Source organism: Eleginops maclovinus, chromosome 3 (assembly GCF_036324505.1).
Source record: "Eleginops maclovinus isolate JMC-PN-2008 ecotype Puerto Natales chromosome 3, JC_Emac_rtc_rv5, whole genome shotgun sequence".
In the NCBI taxonomy this organism is placed as follows: Eukaryota; Metazoa; Chordata; class Actinopteri; order Perciformes; family Eleginopidae; genus Eleginops; species Eleginops maclovinus.
Window position 1 is genome coordinate 1574224 of NC_086351.1, and position 20777 is coordinate 1595000.

Genomic DNA, 20777 nt, shown 5'->3' on the forward strand with positions numbered 1-20777 from the left:
CACACACACACACACACACACACACACACACACACACACACACACACACACACACACACACACACACACACACACACACACACACACACACACACACACACACACGTTAGTTTCCCGAGCCACATATTTAACTTTCCATCTGCGAGGACGCTTATCCAAAGAGTGTGTGTGTGTGTGTGTGTTTGTGAGAGTGTGTGTGTGTGTGTGTGTGTGTGAGTGAGTGAGTGAGAGTGTGTGTGTGTGTGTGTGTGTGTGAGTGAGTGAGTGAGTGAGTGAGTGAGTGAGTAAGTGTGTGCGTAATTGTCAAACAAGGGTTCATTTTTCTGTTGGCGAACTGGGAATAGAGAGACCTTTATCTGTCACACATATCAACACACACACACACACACACACACACACACACACACACACACACACACACACACACACACACACACACACACACACACACACACACACACACACACACACACACACACACACACACACACACACACACACACACACACACACACACACACATATCCATATAGAGATTCATGGGTCAGAAATTCTGGCCATGGCCCGGGAGGATCCTGTTCAGGATGAGGAAACCTTCCCACTGTGTGTGTGTGTGTGTGTGTGTGTGTGTGTGTGTGTGTGTGTGTGTGTGTGTGCAGGAGCTGGATGTGAATAGCAGCCGGAGATTGTGACAGTAAGCTGATAGCTGTGTTCCCTGTGTTTCTGTAATCTGACAGACAGACGGACACGGCAGGAGTGTGTGATCCAGCCGTGTCGGTACAAGACTCTCACTGAGTCTCCGCAGCACCGCTGAGAGGAGGGGGTGGATGGGATGGATGGGATGGATGTGTGTTTCCTACAGGTTTATCTACCAATCTATCCACATGAATACAACACGGATATGACTGTACATGTTATAGAAATCAGAGAGTAGGTGTAGAAGTTGCATGAAACTAATTAAAAATGACTTCCTGAAGGTTGGGCAGAATGTAGTGTTGCTGATTTATTGCTTTATAATTGCTGAATACGTTTGACTGCCAAAATATTACAATAAAAAGTAGAGTTATGTAGAAGAAGCCTCTAGACACAAATAACCCTTTTGAAATGCATCATTTTTAGAGCTAAGAAGAAGCAGTGACTGGATGATGTTCTTGGCATGGAGTGTTACTTAGTGAAGGGCAGAGTTTACATTTTGTAATGAACACAACACTTGAGGCTGTTGCAATATGTGAACACTTTCCATTTAAGTACTTCACCAGTGTTAATACTAGAGGGGGGCTCGGGGCCGACTAATAGAGTGGCGCAGTGATGAAGTATTTTTGAAGGCCGACCCGGAAGTTTCAACAAAAACAAAGAGGATTTCCTTTTTGATTTAGGTAGAAAATAAGCTTTGTGGATAATCTTCACATATTAAGACCACTTTATGATTTTTGAGGGGTAAATGCAATCAACAGAAGAAAAAAATTGGATTCAAAGGAACTACAGCACGGTCACATGACTTAACGTCTCCACTGCTAAGCTAAAGGTGGCTAATGTTGGGCTCTAAAGGAACTACAGCACGGTCACATGACTTCACGTCTCCACCTGCTAAGCTAAAGGTGGCTAATGTTGGGCTATAAAGGAACTACAGCACGGTCACATGACTTCACGTCTCCACTGCTAAGCTAAAGGTGGCTAATGTTGGGCTCTAAAGGAACTACAGCACGGTCACATGACTTCACGTCTCCACCGCTAAGCTAAAGGTGGCTAAAGTTGGGCTATAAAGGAACTACAGCACGGTCACATGACTTCACGTCTCCACCGCTAAGCTAAAGGCGGCTAATGTTGGGCTATAAAGGAACTACAGCACGGTCACATGACTTCACGTCTCCACCGCTAAGCTAAAGGCGGCTAATGTTGGGCTATAAAGGAACTACAGCACGGTCACATGACTTCACGTCTCCACCGCTAAGCTAAAGGCGGCTAATGTTGGGCTATAAAGGAACTACAGCACGGTCACATGACTTCAAGTCTCCACCGCTAAGCTAAAGGTGGCTAAAGTTGGGCTATAAAGGAACTACAGCACGGTCACATGACTTCAGGTCACCACCGCTACGCTAAGTACTGCTAAAGGTGGCTACTGCAGGCCGTGATGGCGTTGAGTCTCATTTAGACACCTGCAGCAGCTGCTGTTTAGATGACCCACAGAAGTTTTGGACATTCACCAGTGGGGTATTAAGTGAAGTATTACATCTCGTAGGACAAAACATAAATATCTCAGACCACTACCCACAGACATTTTTCCATGGCTTCCAAACAGACATTCAAAATCCCAGTTACTTTGAAATGAGGGAACCGGAAAATTGCTAACTCATTTATGGGTTTTAGGACATCGTTTTTTCTGCACCACCCCATAGCTAGGCATTTTTGACAAGGAAAAACAAATGCACGTATCCGCCCCGTGATCCTGATCCTCCACAAGATGAAATGGAGTGTTCCTTTGCCCATGCTACACCCTTTCACCAAGTTTTGTGAATATCGGGCAATTCTATTTCCTGTAATCCTTCCCACATCTCCTGTTATGGCAAAACAAGAGTTGGATATGGCTGCAAATAACAATCACTTTCACTATTGATTTAATCTGTCGGTCATTTAGATTCATTTTCTTATTTGAAACAAAACCAAAACTTATATTCCAGAGCCAACCAGATAATGATTGGTTTATTTAATGATTACATCTCTGCTGATTTACCTTTTAAGTAATTGGCAAATGGTTTAATGGATAAAACACATCCCTCTATGTCTGATTGTGATTACCTATAAACACACTGAGAGTTTACAGGTTCTTGGTTGTGGCTCAGTGGGATAGTGCGCTCAGACCAGGAGAGCACTGGCTCCACTGCAGTCAGCATGTCGGTGTGTCCCTGGGCAAGACACTTCGCCCCCAGTATTGAATGTATGTAAAAGCGTCTATCGAGTGACATGTGGTGTAATGTCCTTGGCCTCCTTCCAGGTATGGGTGGGTTAATTGGAGCAATTAAAGAAATTACCACAAACCAACTGCCAGACAATACACATTATCTGGTTGGTAATTCAGCCTTGTATTCTGTGACTTATTGGTCTGCAGCCAAGAAGAACAATCTGTCAGCATTGTTGGCAGCTTCTTCAGTGCTACCGTTTGACTTGAGGCTAAAGACTGAACATCCTTAAAATCTGTCAATCATGCTTTCATCGTGAGTCCTGAAACCCAGGAATGAGTCAGCATTTAGCACTTCCAGATCGCTTGACTCAAGGGAAATGTTTTTTTTTAATGTGTTTTGACCCAAATGCATCAGTAAATACACGTGAACGTCTGAAGCTTCTTTTTATCTCAAAACGTAAAGAGGTAACAAAATGAGACTAATCTTCCTCACGCCAAACATTAGCCGCCTTTAGCTCAGCGGTGGTGACGTGAAGTCATGTGACTGTGATGTGGTAACATTACCTTTTTGGAATTCAATTGTTATAAACGTGGTGTTGATGTGTGGAGAGCATCGTGTTGAACTAAATGCGTATCGTAATGGTTAGCAGCAGAGCTTATTTTCTGGTCTGATCCAAAATCCAATGGAAAAATCCCATTGTCTTTCTGTCGAGGGAGCTCCTGTGTTACCTACAAAAAACCATCCCCCCTGCACCACTATAATGCTAAGGACTGTTTGACTCTGATATGGAGGATGTGCAGGTGAATTACAGAGGACCCTGGTCAATACTGGTGGACAATTGCTGTTAGCATGAAGCTGTAATGCGGCTTAATCAGACCCCTGACCACAGGCCGACCCCTGATGGGATTGCTCCTCCTTCCTAAATTGAGGGAAAGACATTCAAGGTTAGAGTTCAAATGTAGTTCTAGCCATCTGTTCTGTTCTTGCATGTGTGTCACTGGTGTTTAAGATCCAGTGTGTGTGAGTGTGTGTGTGTGTGAGTCTCTGGATGGTGTCTGTGATCCCAGGTGGGCTGCATGGGAGGAGCAGAACAACAAAAAGGGATGCAGCGCCAGGAAAGAGGAGAAGGAAGACACTCTCCCTTTCATCTCTCTTTCATGCTTCCTTTTCAAGCCGAGGAGAGAGAGAGTATGCTCCATCATCTCTCTCTCTCTCTCTCTCTCTCTGTCCCACTCTCAGATGCCTTTTGATGCCTTTCAAGTCGGCCAAATGTGCTTTCCGGCTGCCGTGCACTCTCACAGAAAGGTCTGTGTGTGGTGTGGGCTTTGGCATGGCGCCTAATTACTTCTAAGTCACAGACAGGTAGGCGGAAGGTGTATGCGTGTGTGTCTTTGTCTGAAAGAAACGAGAGCTTTGAACTGATGTGTTCACTGCCACCCTGTTCCCTGGTTTTCATAGGAGTTGTGAACTGTGCCTAGAACCCCTGAAGGTGTCTTGGAACACTGTGCTGTACCGCTGTGTCTCAATGTGCACACTTCTATACGAACATGTCCTGTTTTAAGTGCATGCCTCAATGCATCGTACTGCAAAATGCACTGTGAGTACCACGATGGTGCACTCGGTTCTTTTCAACAGTTGATTTTGGAACGCTGGACGATCGTAAAAAAAAAATACAGGGTTTAATAAACCGTCACTTTTTTATTTGCGAAGGCTTTACAAGCTGCTACTGTTTCTTGTTTTCTGTGTCTCTGAGGAGGAGTGGTGGTTACGGGACAAGTCTGGACATGATGCGGCTGCTGCTGCCTCCCGCCCCTCCCCTCATCACCAAATCACTTCCACGTTCCCTTCATCCCACCTCCTCCCCCCTCTCACCCCCTCTCCCTCTCCTGTCCAATGCAAACCACAGACTGGCTCTGGAGGTTTCCATGACAAACAATACTAATTAGGGATCATTTTCCTTTTTGCTTTTTTCAATCATGTCTGAAGGGCAGAACTGAAAGGTGAGAGTGAGAGTGAGGTATGCATGTGTGTGTGTGTGTGTGTGTGTGTGTGTGTGTGTGTGTGTGTGTGTTGTGTGTGTGTGTGAGAGAGGGAGGGAGAAAGAGAAACTATATCAAATCTCCTTTTTGAGCCCTTAAGTTAATGAAAAATAGGAAGAGAGGAATAGGATTTAAGTCCTGTCCCTGTTTTACTTTATGTTGTATTTGAATGCCTTCTCTGTTTGTTTATGTCTGTATTTTCATATACAGTACATCTGATCCTAAAATCCTCCTTTAAAAAAAATATGAATCCCATGATCAATATAACAGATACATCTTGGGTAAGTGACATTGGACGAACCAGTAAGATTAAGGTCACGTGTCCAATGAGAAATGTGCGCATGCTATCGGAAGCATCCGCCTGCAGAAAAAAGGCAGCACCAAGCATCCCTTTTTCACACTTTGAAAAAGCGCCGGTGACCTCACTGTGGAAATTGGCTAGAAAACTTGTTTTTGTTTCTTTTTTTCCGACAAAAACTCTCATGAGAAAAGGCTGTTTTTGGAGTAGATCAGCCGGTGTGTGTCTATGAATGCGAGACTTGGATCGTCTTCTTTCCTTGCTGTATGGCTGTCAGAGGGAGCTCGTTCATAAAAAGTGTGTGAATAACTTTCCAGTTGGTGCTTAAAGAGAGAAAAACAATGGCAAACATTTTTAAAGTGGCACAAACAGGTGATAAAATCCATGTGTGTTTCTCACAATGTTGCTGACATTGTGAGAAACAATAAAAGAGCGCTGGGAGCATTTTTATGATGAAGCAGAGGGATGCCAGCGCCTTTTTGACAGAGAAAAGGCGCTATATGTGGACCCATGTGGCTGGATTTTTAAAGATCATCAAACCAAAAACACTAATCCAATCTTTCCATCTCTTTTCCAACAACAGTAGCTAGCAGAACTAGCTCCATATGTTGCCAAATCTAGCAAGAAGGTCACCAAGTTTACAATACTGACCAACAAATAAGGTTTCCTATACACATCACCCTCGTCAAAATGCCAGGATTTCTCTTTAAAGAACAGTGCCGAACCGTCGCAGCTCTCTCAACCAGAGTCAGCAGTGTGTTCTACAGGTTGATGAGGATTATATACTTTGCTTTGCCAATGTCATTAAATAATTCAAGCTCATAGCTGCCTTTCAGTCACTCAGCCCAGGCCATGATTTGTAAAATGCAAAGCAATAAAGCTTCCAATCAGTCCTTTATACTCATGTATGCACATGTTGACAGGTGTCTCGTGTGATAGTAACACAAAAAGTTGGATCGGTGCATCATCTGGTTTGATCACATCTTCCACTTCCCTGTAAAAACCTTTAGTCTGGAACATTTCAAAGGGAACAATAGTTGGATTGAGTTTAGGCATACACAATAAACACGTGCGATCAATAAAACATGCAGAGGATTGGTTTCCTTTTTGTTTGAGGAGGAGATTTTCTTCCTCAGAAAATGTTACTAAAGCTTTGAGAGATTTCGGTGCAAGCCAAGGGAGGAAAGAGTGAAACGCCCTCAACAAATGCAACTAATTACTTGATTAAGTGATTTATCAAAAGACAAACACTAAATGTTTCCTGGTTACAGCTTCTCCAATGTGAGGCTTTGCTCTTATTACTCTGTTTACGGTCACAGCTCACTGAAGATCTGTCTACAAAGTGGTTCTAAATTCAGCAAATACACACTTACATCGGACACTCTCACTAGCATCGTGTGCCTGTGTGTGTGTGTGTGTGTGTGTAAAGTAGTGATCCCTGTGTCGCCTTGTCTGTGCCTCCCACACCTCCCCTTCTTATTAGTGGCGACGCCTGTGTGGATTAAACAGAAGTGCTTACACACACACGGACACACATGGGCACGCACGCACGCACGCACACACACACGCTGCTTTCAGAGTGTGTGTGTGTGTGCGTGTGTGTGTGTTTGTGTGTGTTCCTCTTCTTGTAGTCTGATATGACAACTAACTTGTGTATGAATTTATTACACGTGAGACCCATATAACTAAAAGCAAAGTCTCTGACGTATGCGTCTCAAAACCAGAACATGGACCCAACTCTAAGCAACGTCACAACAGCTAGAGCAACACCCGCTCTGTTCCTGCAGAACCAAATGCACTGTGAGAATTAATGTTCTGGCACCGTCTAGAATCCGAACCATGCTGATTGTGCGGAGCGTGAGCCAGCAGCAGTCAGAGCGGTATGCGCCAATAACACGAGACAGAGCTCTGTGCCGTGAGGGGAGAGGACGGGGGGATTAGAGACAGTGTGAGCGACGGTGAACAGATATCAGTGTCAGGGATCTGCGCGGGATTTAGTCACTAGCAGGGAGCCATGTTTTTGGATGGGATGTTTGTTGACACTAGTCGGAAGAGAAGGAGCTGAGATGACAGCAGGAGGAGGTGACCCTACCTTTCTTGACTTTCTTAGACGGCTGTTTCTTCTTGATGAACTTGGTCGCTTCCTGTTGAAGTTCCGGCTCCTCTCCGTCTCCAGTCACCTCCGCGATGGGCTCAACACCTCCTAAAAGAAAAGGAAAGGGGATAACATCAGCCAGAGTGTACTACAGAAGCAGTTTGAATAGGTCCTATAATAAGTGTGACTTTTTCAGGTCTTTCACATCTGGCCCTTACACGTACGGGATTGTTCTTCTCTTAATGGGAATATATGAAAGAATCCATTTTGACGTAAAAGAACTATAAAACTACAAATGAATTGCTACGTAGCACTTAGCTAGACCCTCTGTCTCAAGCCAGTGAACTAACGGGTGTTCTACAGCGGTGGGTCGCGGACCCATTTTGAGCGGGTCGCAGATATGCAAGTGAAAAATAAAAATAACCAAACAAAAAAGAAAAAAAAGTCAAACTTTTATTTTGAAGGCCACCTTTATTTTGAAGGATGTGCCATATACAGTCTATATTACTGCAATGGTTCAAAACTTTCGGTGGTGATTTATTGACGAAGGAAAAAGGGGGTCTGACCATTTGAGAACCACTGTTCTAGAGTACCGTGGAACCGTGGGAAAATCTGTAAGGCTACGCCCATTGGCTACAAATTAATAAATGATTGGTTGATCAAATTGTCATCCAAACGTACGCTCTCATCTGTTTGAGGGCCAGGGCCTTCTATCGAGGACATAGAATACTGTGGTTGAAGATGTAATTGAGAAGTAAATGAATGACACATTTGAAGTAAAACAGCAAAGCCCCATCCTAATAAATATTTAAAAAAGCAGCGCGGGATACAAGTGTTGAACATGTGGTTTTCAAGTGTGTGTGTGTGTGTATGTGTGTGTGTGTGTGTGTAAGCTTGCATGTGTGTGTGTGTGTGTGTGTAAGCTTGCATGTGTGTGACGAAAATCCCTGCTAGAATCCCCCGGATCAGTCTGGATTTAGGGAGCTCCTGAGTCCGATGAATTGGACGCCTTGTCTCCCCTCCGTCCCACCTCTGTGTCTCCTCCTCATCCCCCTCTCCTCATTCCTCTCCTCCCCTCTGTATCCTCATTGCTCCCCTCCTCTCTCTCTCCTCCCTGTCTGCTCCTCAACCCCCTTTCCTCATTCCTCTCCTCCCCTCCTTCTTCCCCTCCTCTTTCCCTCCTCCCTGTCTGCTCCTCATCCCACTCTCCTCCCTCATCATCCTTTTCCCCCCTTTCCCTTTCCTCTCTCCTTCCCTTTTCCTCACCCACCTCACCTCCTCTCTCCCCCATCCATCTTTCTGTCCTTCCTTCATCCCTCCCTTTCTCCTTATTTCCTCTCCTCCCACCGAGGATTGTGTCCAGTTTCACGGTACTTTCGTTTTAACATGCCCTACACACACACACACATCCAGCCTTTGTGTGTGTGTGTCTGCCATCGTGTCTACCTTAAGGTGTCTGAGAATGTGTGTGTGTCGCCATCTCCCCCACGGTGTCTACGTCTGTGTTTGTGTGTGTGTGTGTGTGTGTGTGTGTGTGTGTGTGTGTCTGAGTGTGCGCAGATTACCCTAAGCCCTCTCTAATATTTATCCTGGCCTTCTCTAAAGCCAATCTTGTTCTCTTTGGTGAGAGCACAGCCTGTGGCTTCACACACACACACACCACACCACACACACATACACATACGCACGCACACACCCACCCCCCCCCCCCACACACACACACACACACTCACAGTTGTTTGAAATGGGATATGCCTCGCTCTTAATTGGGCAGGTGTTTTTCTAAGGCCAGTTTTTTTACGCTGTCTTACAATTTCACAGGGAATGTGTGGGTCTGTGTGTGTGTGTGTGTGTGTGTGTGTGTGTGTGTGTGTGTGTGTGTGTGTGTGTTTTACCCTCAGTCTTACATCAACATCAGGTAAGGAAATAGCCCACCTCTGGAGCAACTTACTCTGAAACAAAATGACACACACACACTCTTACCGCTGACCTCTCACACATTCCTCCCTGTCCTCCTCCTCCTCTCTGTAAATAGTTGTGTAGCAGCGAGCTGAGCCCGAGCTGCGGTGTGTGTCTGTGTTTCTCTCGCCCGCGGTCGCATCTATATTGGTCGTACTGGTCGGGTTATCAGTTTGAGACGAGCCTGAGGTTAAGGCTCAATACTCCGCACCGCTTCCAAAACACTTCAACACCCAAGAGAAGCAAGACGGCCGAGCGATTATACCCAGTGCAGGACCTGTTACAGCAACCGTAGCAGTGCTGCATTTAAAAATAACTAGAACGGTGCGAGGAAAAGTGCATGCGCGGTAAAAGAGAAGATGTACAGTGTGTGTGTGTGTGTGTGTGTGTGTGTGTGTGTGTGTGTGTAAGATGATGCAGGCGGTGAGAAAAAAACCGTGACGGACCTTTAAATCCTGGACGATTCTACATCCTAAATGCATCAGAATTCTCTACAAAAATGACACTAAATGGCCTCAAAGACTCCCAAAACTATCTTGTAATGTAATGCCCTAACCATGGAGAGATGCATGGGGCAGTATAGGAGGATAAGAGCACAGACGTTTAGTTTTGGGCCGGTTTGGGTGTAATTTAGACATAGCTGGGCCTTTTGAAACCTGGAACTGTATTCTTCATTTGTGGGATGTGCACTGATGCAGATAGTATTTGGTCTTTGGATGGATGGAAGCTTTGGGATTGGATAAAGTTGGAAAAGAATCCTATCTGAGGACGGTGTTGGCTCATATTTGGGGATCTTTAGTGTGGTTTTAGACACTGTCAACTTTAGGTGATTGATATCTGGACTGACTCATTTCTGTAACTACACATTGAAAGAATGTTCGGCTAATTGAAAGTCAATTTGCTCGCAGTATTTTTGCTGCTTCGATGTTACATTTCCTTGGTACAGCTAAATGAAATGTAAGGCAGATGTTAGAGTAAAACTTTGGGCATTTGGAGATATCTATGGGTCCATTAGTGAGAGTTAGAGGCCTCTCGCAGAACGTGTTGGTACAGTTGTGATTGAGTCTGGGACTTTTGGAACAGTTTTTTTAAACATTTGTGTGCAAATATCTCAACAGGTGCAAATGTTTTCTTTGGTCCATGCAGGACAAGTTGAGGGTAGCTTCAAGAAAGTTCAATTTTGTGATAGTTTGGGACAGTTTGTGCCGTTTCTGGGGCGCTTTTGACGGGTTCTAGACAGCTTTGGTTGGAGGGTGAAGCTGCCTCGGCGCTGTGTGGGTCTGCAGAGAGGAGGCTCCAGAGCATTCCTGCTTTATTCTGGGCTGCGGACTGAAGATGGGGGGGACACTGTGCTGCTGTGGTTAGCAGCAATTTGGCTGTGGGCTTTACGCTATTTCAATCCCCCCTCAACGTACACATCTCTGTAAGCACACATACACACAAACACACATAGCAAGTCAGACCCACTGATTTACACACACTCAAATGCTTTGATAAAACACATCGAGAAACAGGAAGTGTGTGAACCAGACACCTGATCTGAAGACAAGCATCATATAAAGGTGTGTGTGTGTGTGTGTGTGTGTGTGTGTGTGTGTGTGTGTGTGTGTGTGTGTGTGTGTGTGTGTGTGTGTGTGTGTGTGTTAAAAAGAGATGTTTGCCACGTACGTTTTCTGACTGAAGTACTTCAGTTTGTACAGAGGAGTCAGAAACCGTCCATGGCTGAAAAAGAAAAAGCCTCCAACATTTAAGATTTATTGAAAAATGAACTTCAGGTAATGATTGAATCTTTCTGAAATAGACCTCCGATGGTTTATATTTAGCTTACTGGAGGAGAACTCTTCAATTTGGAAACACCACAGAGACAGGACAAAGACAGCTGCTGCGGATTACACACAACACGACATACACTTACACACACTAAACACACACACACACACACACACACACACACACACACACACACACACACACACACACACACACACACACACACACACACACACACACACACACACACACACACACACACACACACACACACACACACACACACACACACACACACACACACATAAATACATGTGTGCACAGCCCATCTTCTCCCCTCTCTTTAGGTTTTAAAATAGACGCAGGCCCCAAACCACAGCTACCAGTGGAACACTGTGAAAATAACTGCAACACACACACACACACACACACACACACACACACACACACACACACACACACACACACACACACACACACACACACACACACATACACACACACACACACACACACACACACACACACACACACACTAGAGGGGTGTGTGGATGGGAGGAAGTGTGTGTCGTCTGCTTGCTTTGAATTGGACAGTGAACATTGGAAGAAGAAACGAGAGAGGAATAACTGTGATATGAGGACATATTAAATACAGAAATTATAAAAGGATTCAAGGAAAACCAACATTATTAAAATGATCAAGAAATGGAAGAAGAGAAGGAGCAAAAATGTACACAAAAAATGCACGTTAAAACCGAGGAGAAAACTGCAGGAAAAATATGTTAAAAAAACATGAAAAAGTAAAGTTGAGAAAAAGTGTGTGTGTGTGTGTGTGTGTGTGTGTGTGTGTGTGTGTGTGTGTGTGTGTGTGTGTGTGTGGGAGACAGTACAATGATTAATGAACTGGTGATAAACAGTCCTGATTCCACCAGGTGTGTGTAACCGTGTGTGTGTGTGCGTGTGTGTGTACAGAGTGCAGCTGTTGAAGCCAGTCGGTCTGAATGATGTCATCAGGGTGAGACGGAGGGTCAGGTGATGTAGAGAAACCGTACGTGTGACCCGAATAAAATGACCCGTCAATGTGATGATAAAACGTGCCATACTTTGTGATATTTGATATTGATTTATCACAGGAAAACAAAAAATATGACAATAATAATAAATGAAAAAAAACAATAAAAACCAAATTTTTTAACAAATAAAAATCAGCTACTAATTATGAAGTAATTTCATTGCAACAAAACCAGCTCCTGTGAAATGCCGCTGGCAAAGCTGTCATCGGCTTTTATTATAAGGGAGGAGATATGTTATTACCCCCCCACCCTGTGATGTTGCCTTTGTTTGCGTGTTGCTTCTCAGCTGAACGCTCCTGATTGAATACCTCCTATAAATAGATGTGAGGCTCATAAAAGGAGAACAATTCAAAAACTGGTTTGTATTTGTCTTTACGCGACGCCGCCCTCCAACAGACATAATCTCAGACTCACACACATAAAAACACACACCCAGACACACCAATGAAGCAGGACTTGTGTGTGTGTGTGTGTGTGTGTGTGTGTGTGTGTGTGTGTGTGTGTGTGTGTGTGTGGTCTTGGGAGGAAGCTGGTGCCGACGGTGGTGTTGGAAACAAGTGTGTATGTTTACGGGTGGGTGAAAAAGCATCATCTGAGACGGCCATCAAACTCTTTACTGTGTGTGTGTGTGTGTGTGTGTGTGAGTGTGTGTGTTTGTGTGTGTGTGTGTGTGTGTGTGTGCATGTGCATGTGTGTGTGTGAATTCTGGCAGATGACCAAACGAGAAAAAGGGTGACCGCATGACAAGGAAACATAAACACAAACACATTCCCTCCTTTCCCCTCTAACACACATGCGTAAACACACACACACACCCTTAATTAATTGATTGAGTTCTGTCCCACTGAACTTTGTGCACAATTACCTTAATTACTATAATCACCCTGAAACAAGCACTTAGAGTTTTATAGACCTCTCTCTCTTTCTCACACACACACACACACACACACACACACACACACACACACACACACACACACACACACACACACACAAAGTATTATCAGTAGTATTGTTAGTTGCTATGAAACACCCAATGAATGAGTAATGTGGATCTGTGTACGCATTAAAACAGAGCTTAATCCTCCTAAATTGTTAGCCGGCTACGTAGCTAATAACAACTCATCATTTGGAATAATAATTTCACTTTTTATAGTTAGTTTAGTGTGATAGCTTTAGTTGGCAGATGGATTATGTCCCTCTACTGATTACTGATCCGCTCGATATAAAGCAAGCTATTATGAAATGCATAGTGGACGTGCAGGAACCCCTCGCTTTATTTACTGAGGACTTTCAAACTATTTCATTCATAGCTTCTAAACTTGTTGTGTTTTTATTTGTCTATCAATAAATAGCACTTCTATAATAAATACAACGCCATTATTAACTTCAGCGCCCTTTAGTGATGACATAAGGGCTATCTGATGGGCTCACTCACTAGGAGACACATCCATAGTTGTAGAATTTAAAACATGTGAGCGGAGTGCAATGTGCATGATGCTGTTAATATTTGGTGCAGGATTTTCCAGGACATTGAGCACAGTGAACACACAATGCTATGAAAGTCACAGCTTTAGGGACTGGTTTGTCTGGTCGTTGCTGTTTGATAACTTTGTTGAGATCTAATGTATTTTTAATCTCTCCAATAGAGGATTTGGCTTGATGAAACCTATTTGAAGTGTGCTTCTGTTCTATTTTGCGTGGTTAACTTGCTGATTTAAAGCACACAAATTAAACATGGATAAAAACTACAACTCAGCACTGACAAGAGACGTCTTATTCTTCTTGCTTTGCTTCCATAACTTCATTTTCACATGTACAACATAATTAGACAAAAACCAGAAAAAAAAACCCGGGATGAAGGAAGGACGGAGAGCAGGGAGGGAGGGAGGGATGAAGGAAGGACGGAGAGCAGGGAGGGAGGGAGGGATGAAGGAAGGACGGAGAGCAGGGAGGGAGGGAGGGATGAAGGAAGGACGGAGAGCAGGGAGGGAGGGAGGGATGAAGGAAGGACGGAGAGCAGGGAGGGAGGGAGGGATGAAGGAAGGACGGAGAGCAGGGAGGGAGGGAGGGATGAAGGAAGGACGGAGAGCAGGGAGGGAGGGAGGGATGAAGGAAGGACGGAGAGCAGGGAGGGAGGGATGAAGGAAGGATGGAGAGCAGGGAGGGAGGGAGGGATGAAGGAAGGATGGAGAGCAGGGAGGGAGGGAGGGATGAAGGAAGGACGGAGAGCAGGGAGGGAGGGAGGGAGGAATGAAGGAAGGACGGAGAGGAGGGAGGGACGGAGGGAGGAAAGTAATTGATGATCTTGTCAGAAAAACCTCTATAAACTTCAGCCAAGACTAAATGATCCGTAAGGTGTGTGTGTGTTTGCGTAGCAGAGTGTGTGTCTGTGTATGATTTAATGAGTGTGTGTACCTGGAAAATGCCACCGTATGTGTGAGTGTGTGTGTGTGAGAATATCCATGTTTTTAAGAGTGTTAGAGGCGTGTACTTGTTGCAGTATTTGTGTGTGTGTACAGATGCATTTATAGTGTGTGAGTGTGTGTGTGTGCGGTGTGTGTGTGTGTGTGTGTGTGTGTGTGTGCATGTGTGTGTGCGTGTGTGTGTGTGTGTAGGCCCGTAAAGTGTCCAATGAATAGGCTTCAAGTTTTCGCCTGCTGGAGCTGAAAATCTTCCCCGGGGGAGACAAAGACTCGTAAAGATTCCTTTCACTCCAACACACCTTCATAGTGAGATAGTGTCTCTTCCTTCCCTCCTTCCTTTACTTCCCTCCCTTCACTTCCCTCCCCTCCCACACTCACCTGGAGCAGCGAGGTTCTGGACCTGGATGGGTACGGGAGCGTTGGCCTCGGAGGCGAGGGTGAGGCGGCCTCCCTTTGCGATGCGATCACACATCAGGGTGATGTGCTTCTTGAGGCGGGCCGTGTCTCGGGGCAGGCCCAGGACGGGGCCCCCCTGCTGGGCCAGAGAGGTGGCCTGGTCCTTGGGGCTCCTGGAGAGGCAGCTGCGCAGGAGGTGGGAGACGGCGGCATCGCAGCTCTCCTCCCAACCCTGAGGAGAGATAGGGGAGGTTATTTAACATATGATGATTGACCTTAAATCACACACACACACACACACACACACACACACACACACACACACACACACACACACACACACACACACACACACACACACACACACACACACACACACACACACACACACACACACACACACACACACACACACACACACACACACACACACACACACACATAGCCGTAATAAAGGCAGCGAAGAGAAACATGTCTTTTGTCACTCTCTCTCCTCTACCGTCGTCTATAGCCATGATATCTGGTCTGGACATCTCTGATCTCTCTCACACACGCGCACACACACACACACACACACCCACACACACACACACACACACACACACACACACACACACTGACAGACAGACATACAATTGTACTACAAACTCCTAAACCCATAACCAGCCTGAATGGATGACTTTGGGTGAGTGAATCTCTGTGTGTGTCTGTGTGTGTGTGTGTGTGTGTGGTGCAGAGGGGGGGCGGGGGGAGTTGTGTTGACAGGTAGCCTCCCAATCTCCCCTCTTCTCTTACCCCACACCCCTTCCTCCCCCTGCCTGCCGCCATGCTGATAGGCCCCTAATGAGCCATAATGACAGGTAATCAAGCCTGTAATGATGATGACAGAGAGACACAGACTGAACCAGGGAGAGAGAGAGAGAGAGAGAGAGAGAGAGAGAGAGAGAGAGAGAGAGAGAGAGAGAGAGAGAGAGATGGGGGAAGAGGTTGGAGGGAGGGTTGTAGAAGGTCAAGGAGATGAGATGATGATGGAGGAGAAGGACGGATATTAGCAGAGATAAGAATGGAGGGAAGACACTGGGAGAAAAAAAGAGTCAAGAGAAAATAAGAGAGGAGGGGGAGGAGGAGGAAGAGGAGGAGAGATGGGGGGCCGGGTGACCTATTCCTACCACAATACCTCACCAGGTTATCAAATACTCGGAGCAACATAACTGCAGGTTTCTGTGGAAACTTGGCACACTCACGGACGCGCCAACACGGACACATGCGCTCCACATGCTGCGGAGGAAAATGAAATGTCTTCAGAGCTTAAACTGCAGACATCCATCCTCCTGAACGAGAAGAAAGGGAGCTACGAAAGGTGGAGCGCAGCGGGGTTGGATTGAGGCCAGAGCGATAAATTAAGACAGAGTTCCCACTAATGCCCAAATTGGAGAGTTTTTTTTTCCCGTACCCAGAGACAAGAGAGGGATTGTTTTATTCACTAATCTCTGAAGACTAAAGCGCATTGTGTAAATCAACATGTTCCACTTCCTAAAGAGTGAACATTTTGGGATTAAGGGGAACATGTTATGGTCATTTTCAGGTTCATATTTGTATTTATTGTCTCTACTGTGACATGTTTCCTTGCGGTTCAAAAGGGTCTTTATTGCTGCTGGAGGCGGATTGCGTATTAAGACAAAGAGAGAACGCGTGTTTCTGGAAGTCTTGCGAGATCCGAACCGTTGACAGAGGACAACACAACTATTCAAAGTATTCTCTGTTTTGTGGCTGATATCAAATAGGCCTAACACCAGCCCTAAACCTTAAACCTAAATCACATGGTGGAGAATTGATTAGGCAGAATAACATGTCTATACTGAGTCCTTTCCACGATGTTGTCAGACCCTTACAGACCGTGTTCGCGGCTAATGCAAACATTCTTAAAATGACCCAATTCATTTCCTGTTGCAGGGTTTTTTGTTGCAGTCAAGGGAACCTATAACATTTTACAGGTTCCTCGGTTGTGTATGTGAATGACATCCGCTAACAGGAAGTAAACATGGATGGACCCAGGCAGTTGCCAAGCAGTAAAATTCTGTTAAAGCGGTCCTAAAACAACAATCGGAGCAGCACAGTGGCCAAAAAAAGCACTTTAAGTTGACGGTGTTCAATTGCCCGAAGGATTACATTGCAGCATGTTTCCCTGCTTTGACTCAAAATGGGACCAATTTCCAAAACCTGTTTTCCCCACCTAGATACAAAAAACAGGTGAACACATAGTCCAGGTTGAAAGTTACAGAACTTCTCCTTGAAACTGAAGGAAAAACCAGCACAAAGACAATGATTAAAGCTCCTACAGGTTGGTCAAAAGGCGGATAAACAAATCTCAGTTACAGTGGACAGTAAATGTTACACAACGAGTATTATGTTCCCCTATGTGTGTGTTTTAAGTGTCCATTTGTGTGGCATTAGGAGCTTTGCCCCTTTAAAATACGGACAAAACTGTGACCTTAACGTGTCTCTGGATGAGTCTTTAGTTAAATTGTTAAGATATATTTTACGGTACTGTCTGCGATGTATCTACCGTTGTTCTCCACTTTAATCAAGATGTACATAGATGCTTGACAACATGTCCTAAAGCAGTCTACATCAGGAATATTAAGTTGGACAAGAAGGTAAATCCCAGGTTGCGTCATTACTGGACAGCCGTGGATAAAATGTTCCCGGGCCCAGCACACAACCTTGGTGGACTCCCAAAGAGACGAGTAAAAGTTCAGACAGCGATCCCTCAGTTCTGACATCCTCATCAGGACTGGGAAAGTCATTTATGAAGCCAGAGCTATGTTTCTGTGAGAACAATGTTGAACTGTCAGTCTCCAGGGGAAAAAAAGATCCTACACACAATCACTTCCCTCGACAAAATCTGAGTATTCCTTGTGCATCAGGGAAGGCTTACAACAGTAACACTTGCTTTGACTGTCCAACTTGTGGTTGTAATCAACTTTAAATACCAACCAATGACTGGCAATTATCTACAAATAACCCACGGATTCAGCTTTACTTGTATTACATCTTTTTTTTACAAATTGTCTGGATGAACACTAACGCTAACATCAGTTTTGTATATTCTATTCCCAGATACACACCGTTTTAAGTGATGTCGTTAAAGACGGTGTCAGGGTTTTTTTCACAGGTGATACAGGATATCTATTGTAATGCAATGTAGTGCTTATTATCTTTATACTCTATACATTGTGGGATGTCGGAACATGGAGAAGGACAGATGACTAATGACTAAAACAACTTGTAAAAACATACTTCAAAGAAAAAATGTGAATTTAGGAAAATCCAGCTAAAAGCTAAGGGCTAAAAAGACCCAGAAAAGGAGCAATGGAGGCACATGGGTATGAAAAGGACAGGAAGACACACCGAAGACAATGAAGACAAAACATATCTGAAATTGTGTAAACAAGTTTCAATAGCAGAGTTTAAAAAATAATAATCTCTGTCCACATTTCCCGAATATTTTCCGATGGCGACTAAAGTGCATATAAGGGAACGATTGTGGAAAAGGCAAGATTGATCGCTGTAGTGAAATTCTGCACATGAATTCACTTAAGGTTTAAGGTTAAAGTTTAAAAGCTTAACAGGGAACACAATTCCCAACACCCAGGCTGAATTTTAAATCCATGAAAGATATCGTGCTAGCAACTTTGTTTTTTTAAATTACAACCTTAGGAATACAGTGCAATCCTTCAGAAATGTTCGCTTGCATGCACTTGATTGGCCACTGCTTCACCTTGCTGGATGTGGTTATGCCAACGGCTGCATATTTTTGGCTACAGCCCTCTGTGTGGGAACCCCCGCTTCACTGCCAGACTGGCTTCATTCAGGTGAGCGAGGCGGCTGTGTTTTTTCAGTCTGAACGCAGCCTGAGGACTTGTCCAATTTGGATACTATTCCTCGGGACACTGGGCTGGGTTGAGAGGAAGTTCTTGTAAAGTTCTTTGCTTGGGTTGCCAGTCATATGGAACCAACCTGATTCAAAAAACCATCTGATATGTTTCATATAAAAACAACACCTGGCGAAACACAATAATGACCCTATGTGGCTCGGGAAAAAATCCCCGAATTCTGCTGATTGGAAACATTTCATACTTTCTTCAATGGTTCTTTATTTCACCATAAAACCATTTGGCTCAGTGCTGCAAATAGCTTTCTAAAAATGCTCTTTACAGCGCTGTAAATAGTTTCTGCGGTGGTGCAAGCCTAAAGAAACATCTTTCACCTACTATATAGATTTTTTTTTTTTTGGTTAAATGTGCAAGATGGCTGTACGGCTGTATGATGGATTTTGGTAAAGTAAACAGAGGGCGGGAGAATAAGGGGGGCATGAAGGCAGACAGACAGCGTCAACGACTCTGCTCCAGAGCTGAGTGACGGATGGAAAAAGAGACAAAAGAAGGAGACAAGCAACAAGGGAAGGAGGTGCAGAAAAAGGGACAAAAGTAGGGGGAAATTAGGCAAAAAAAGGCAGGGAAAAACAAATATAGGGAGGTGAATGCAGACAGAAGGAGGGAGATTTAATTTGGGTTAATAAGATGTTTATCAATGTGCACTGTCCCTGTGAAATACATCTATATTAAATACCTCTCCAGCTCTACTAATTCAAAGCATTACTTTAACACATATTTATCCATATTCAACTACAAACAAATACTGTGCTTCCTGCAGCCATAATGGGTGATTAAGAGAGAAGGGAAACGGAGAGAAGTAAAGAAGAAGAGGAACAGAAACCAATGTTCAAAACGAAGAAGGAGAAGCACAGGTGAGCAAGAGTAGCAGAGGTAAGGAGAAGACAGAGAGGAGATGAAGAAGGAGGTGAAGGACGAGGGTGGAGGGCATGTAGGAGGTAAAGGAGTGATAGAGGAGGACCCAGAGGGGGAAGAAAGAGAGATAGGAATGTAAGAAGAGGAGCAGGAGGAGTTCTGGTTGGCTGCAAATAAATGACACGTTAAGGTGGACACCACAGATTCCTCTGGCGCTCCTCCTACTTCATTTCTTCCTCCAGGATCTCTACTCCCTTATCTACTCCTCCACAGTCTTATTCTAAACATTTCACTTTATTTATAAATAATTATAGGCGTCTTCAGCTGCCGTCAGAGGAATTCCTCCCGTCTAAATCATGTGTCCTGGGAAGGAAGACCGTCCTGTTTTCTGATCGGCAGGCAGCCGCACATTTTTTACATTTTTTAGGTTCTTTGCACTTTGTACCTCAGCTGGATAATCTCATAATCTGGGATAATGTGATGGATGACAAATAGGTCTCGGGTTTTGTGGTATTCGGTTACATATTTTAACGTCTCATGCAGGAAAGATGAGTGACTCTTAACTAATGAGATGTAGAGAGAACGGGGGTATGACGATTTGAATGACTGCGGCTTTCAGTCACTGGATTTTGACTTTCTTTTATCTTTATCCCAAATTCCCCTTGTCTTTTTCTACCCCTTTTTCTAGTTTGAATGCTAAAATCTAGCTAAAAAGTGACTTCTAAGCTGTCAAGATGAAAAGATAACTTTGATGTAATCTAAAAGTTCAGACACCTACTGAGAAAACATGCCAAAAAAAATCAAATATTACAATTCAATGATTTTTTTCCTCCTGTGAAACTAAGTGTTATCTGTCAGCAAGCAGGCTAAATTACATTGTAATGTGAATGCACGTTTAACACCCATTAGCAAACACTCTACTCTCTGATTGGTGGAGGTTCAAAGGTTGTCTGTGGTATTGTCAACAACACTCAGGGCTCTAAATGAAACACTTCTGCACTTAATTATTA

At 44.4% G+C, this 20777-nt stretch overlaps 1 protein-coding gene across 4 annotated transcripts in view; it reads right to left on the reverse strand.

Moving 5' to 3' along the window:
• bbs9 (Bardet-Biedl syndrome 9) overlaps positions 1-20777 on the reverse strand; it is a 160864-nt gene that overhangs the window by 47329 nt on the left and 92758 nt on the right. For all 4 annotated transcript variants that reach the window (XR_010165481.1, XR_010165480.1, XM_063880035.1 and 1 more), the window contains 2 exons: positions 14939-15188; positions 7330-7440 (listed from right to left, as the gene is read on the reverse strand). Coding sequence is in view for 2 of the 4 variants with exons in the window: in XM_063880035.1 (XP_063736105.1) it covers positions 7330-7440; positions 14939-15188 (361 nt within the window). In the remaining 2 variants the exon portion in view is untranslated. The remainder of the gene's footprint in view (positions 1-7329; positions 7441-14938; positions 15189-20777) is intronic.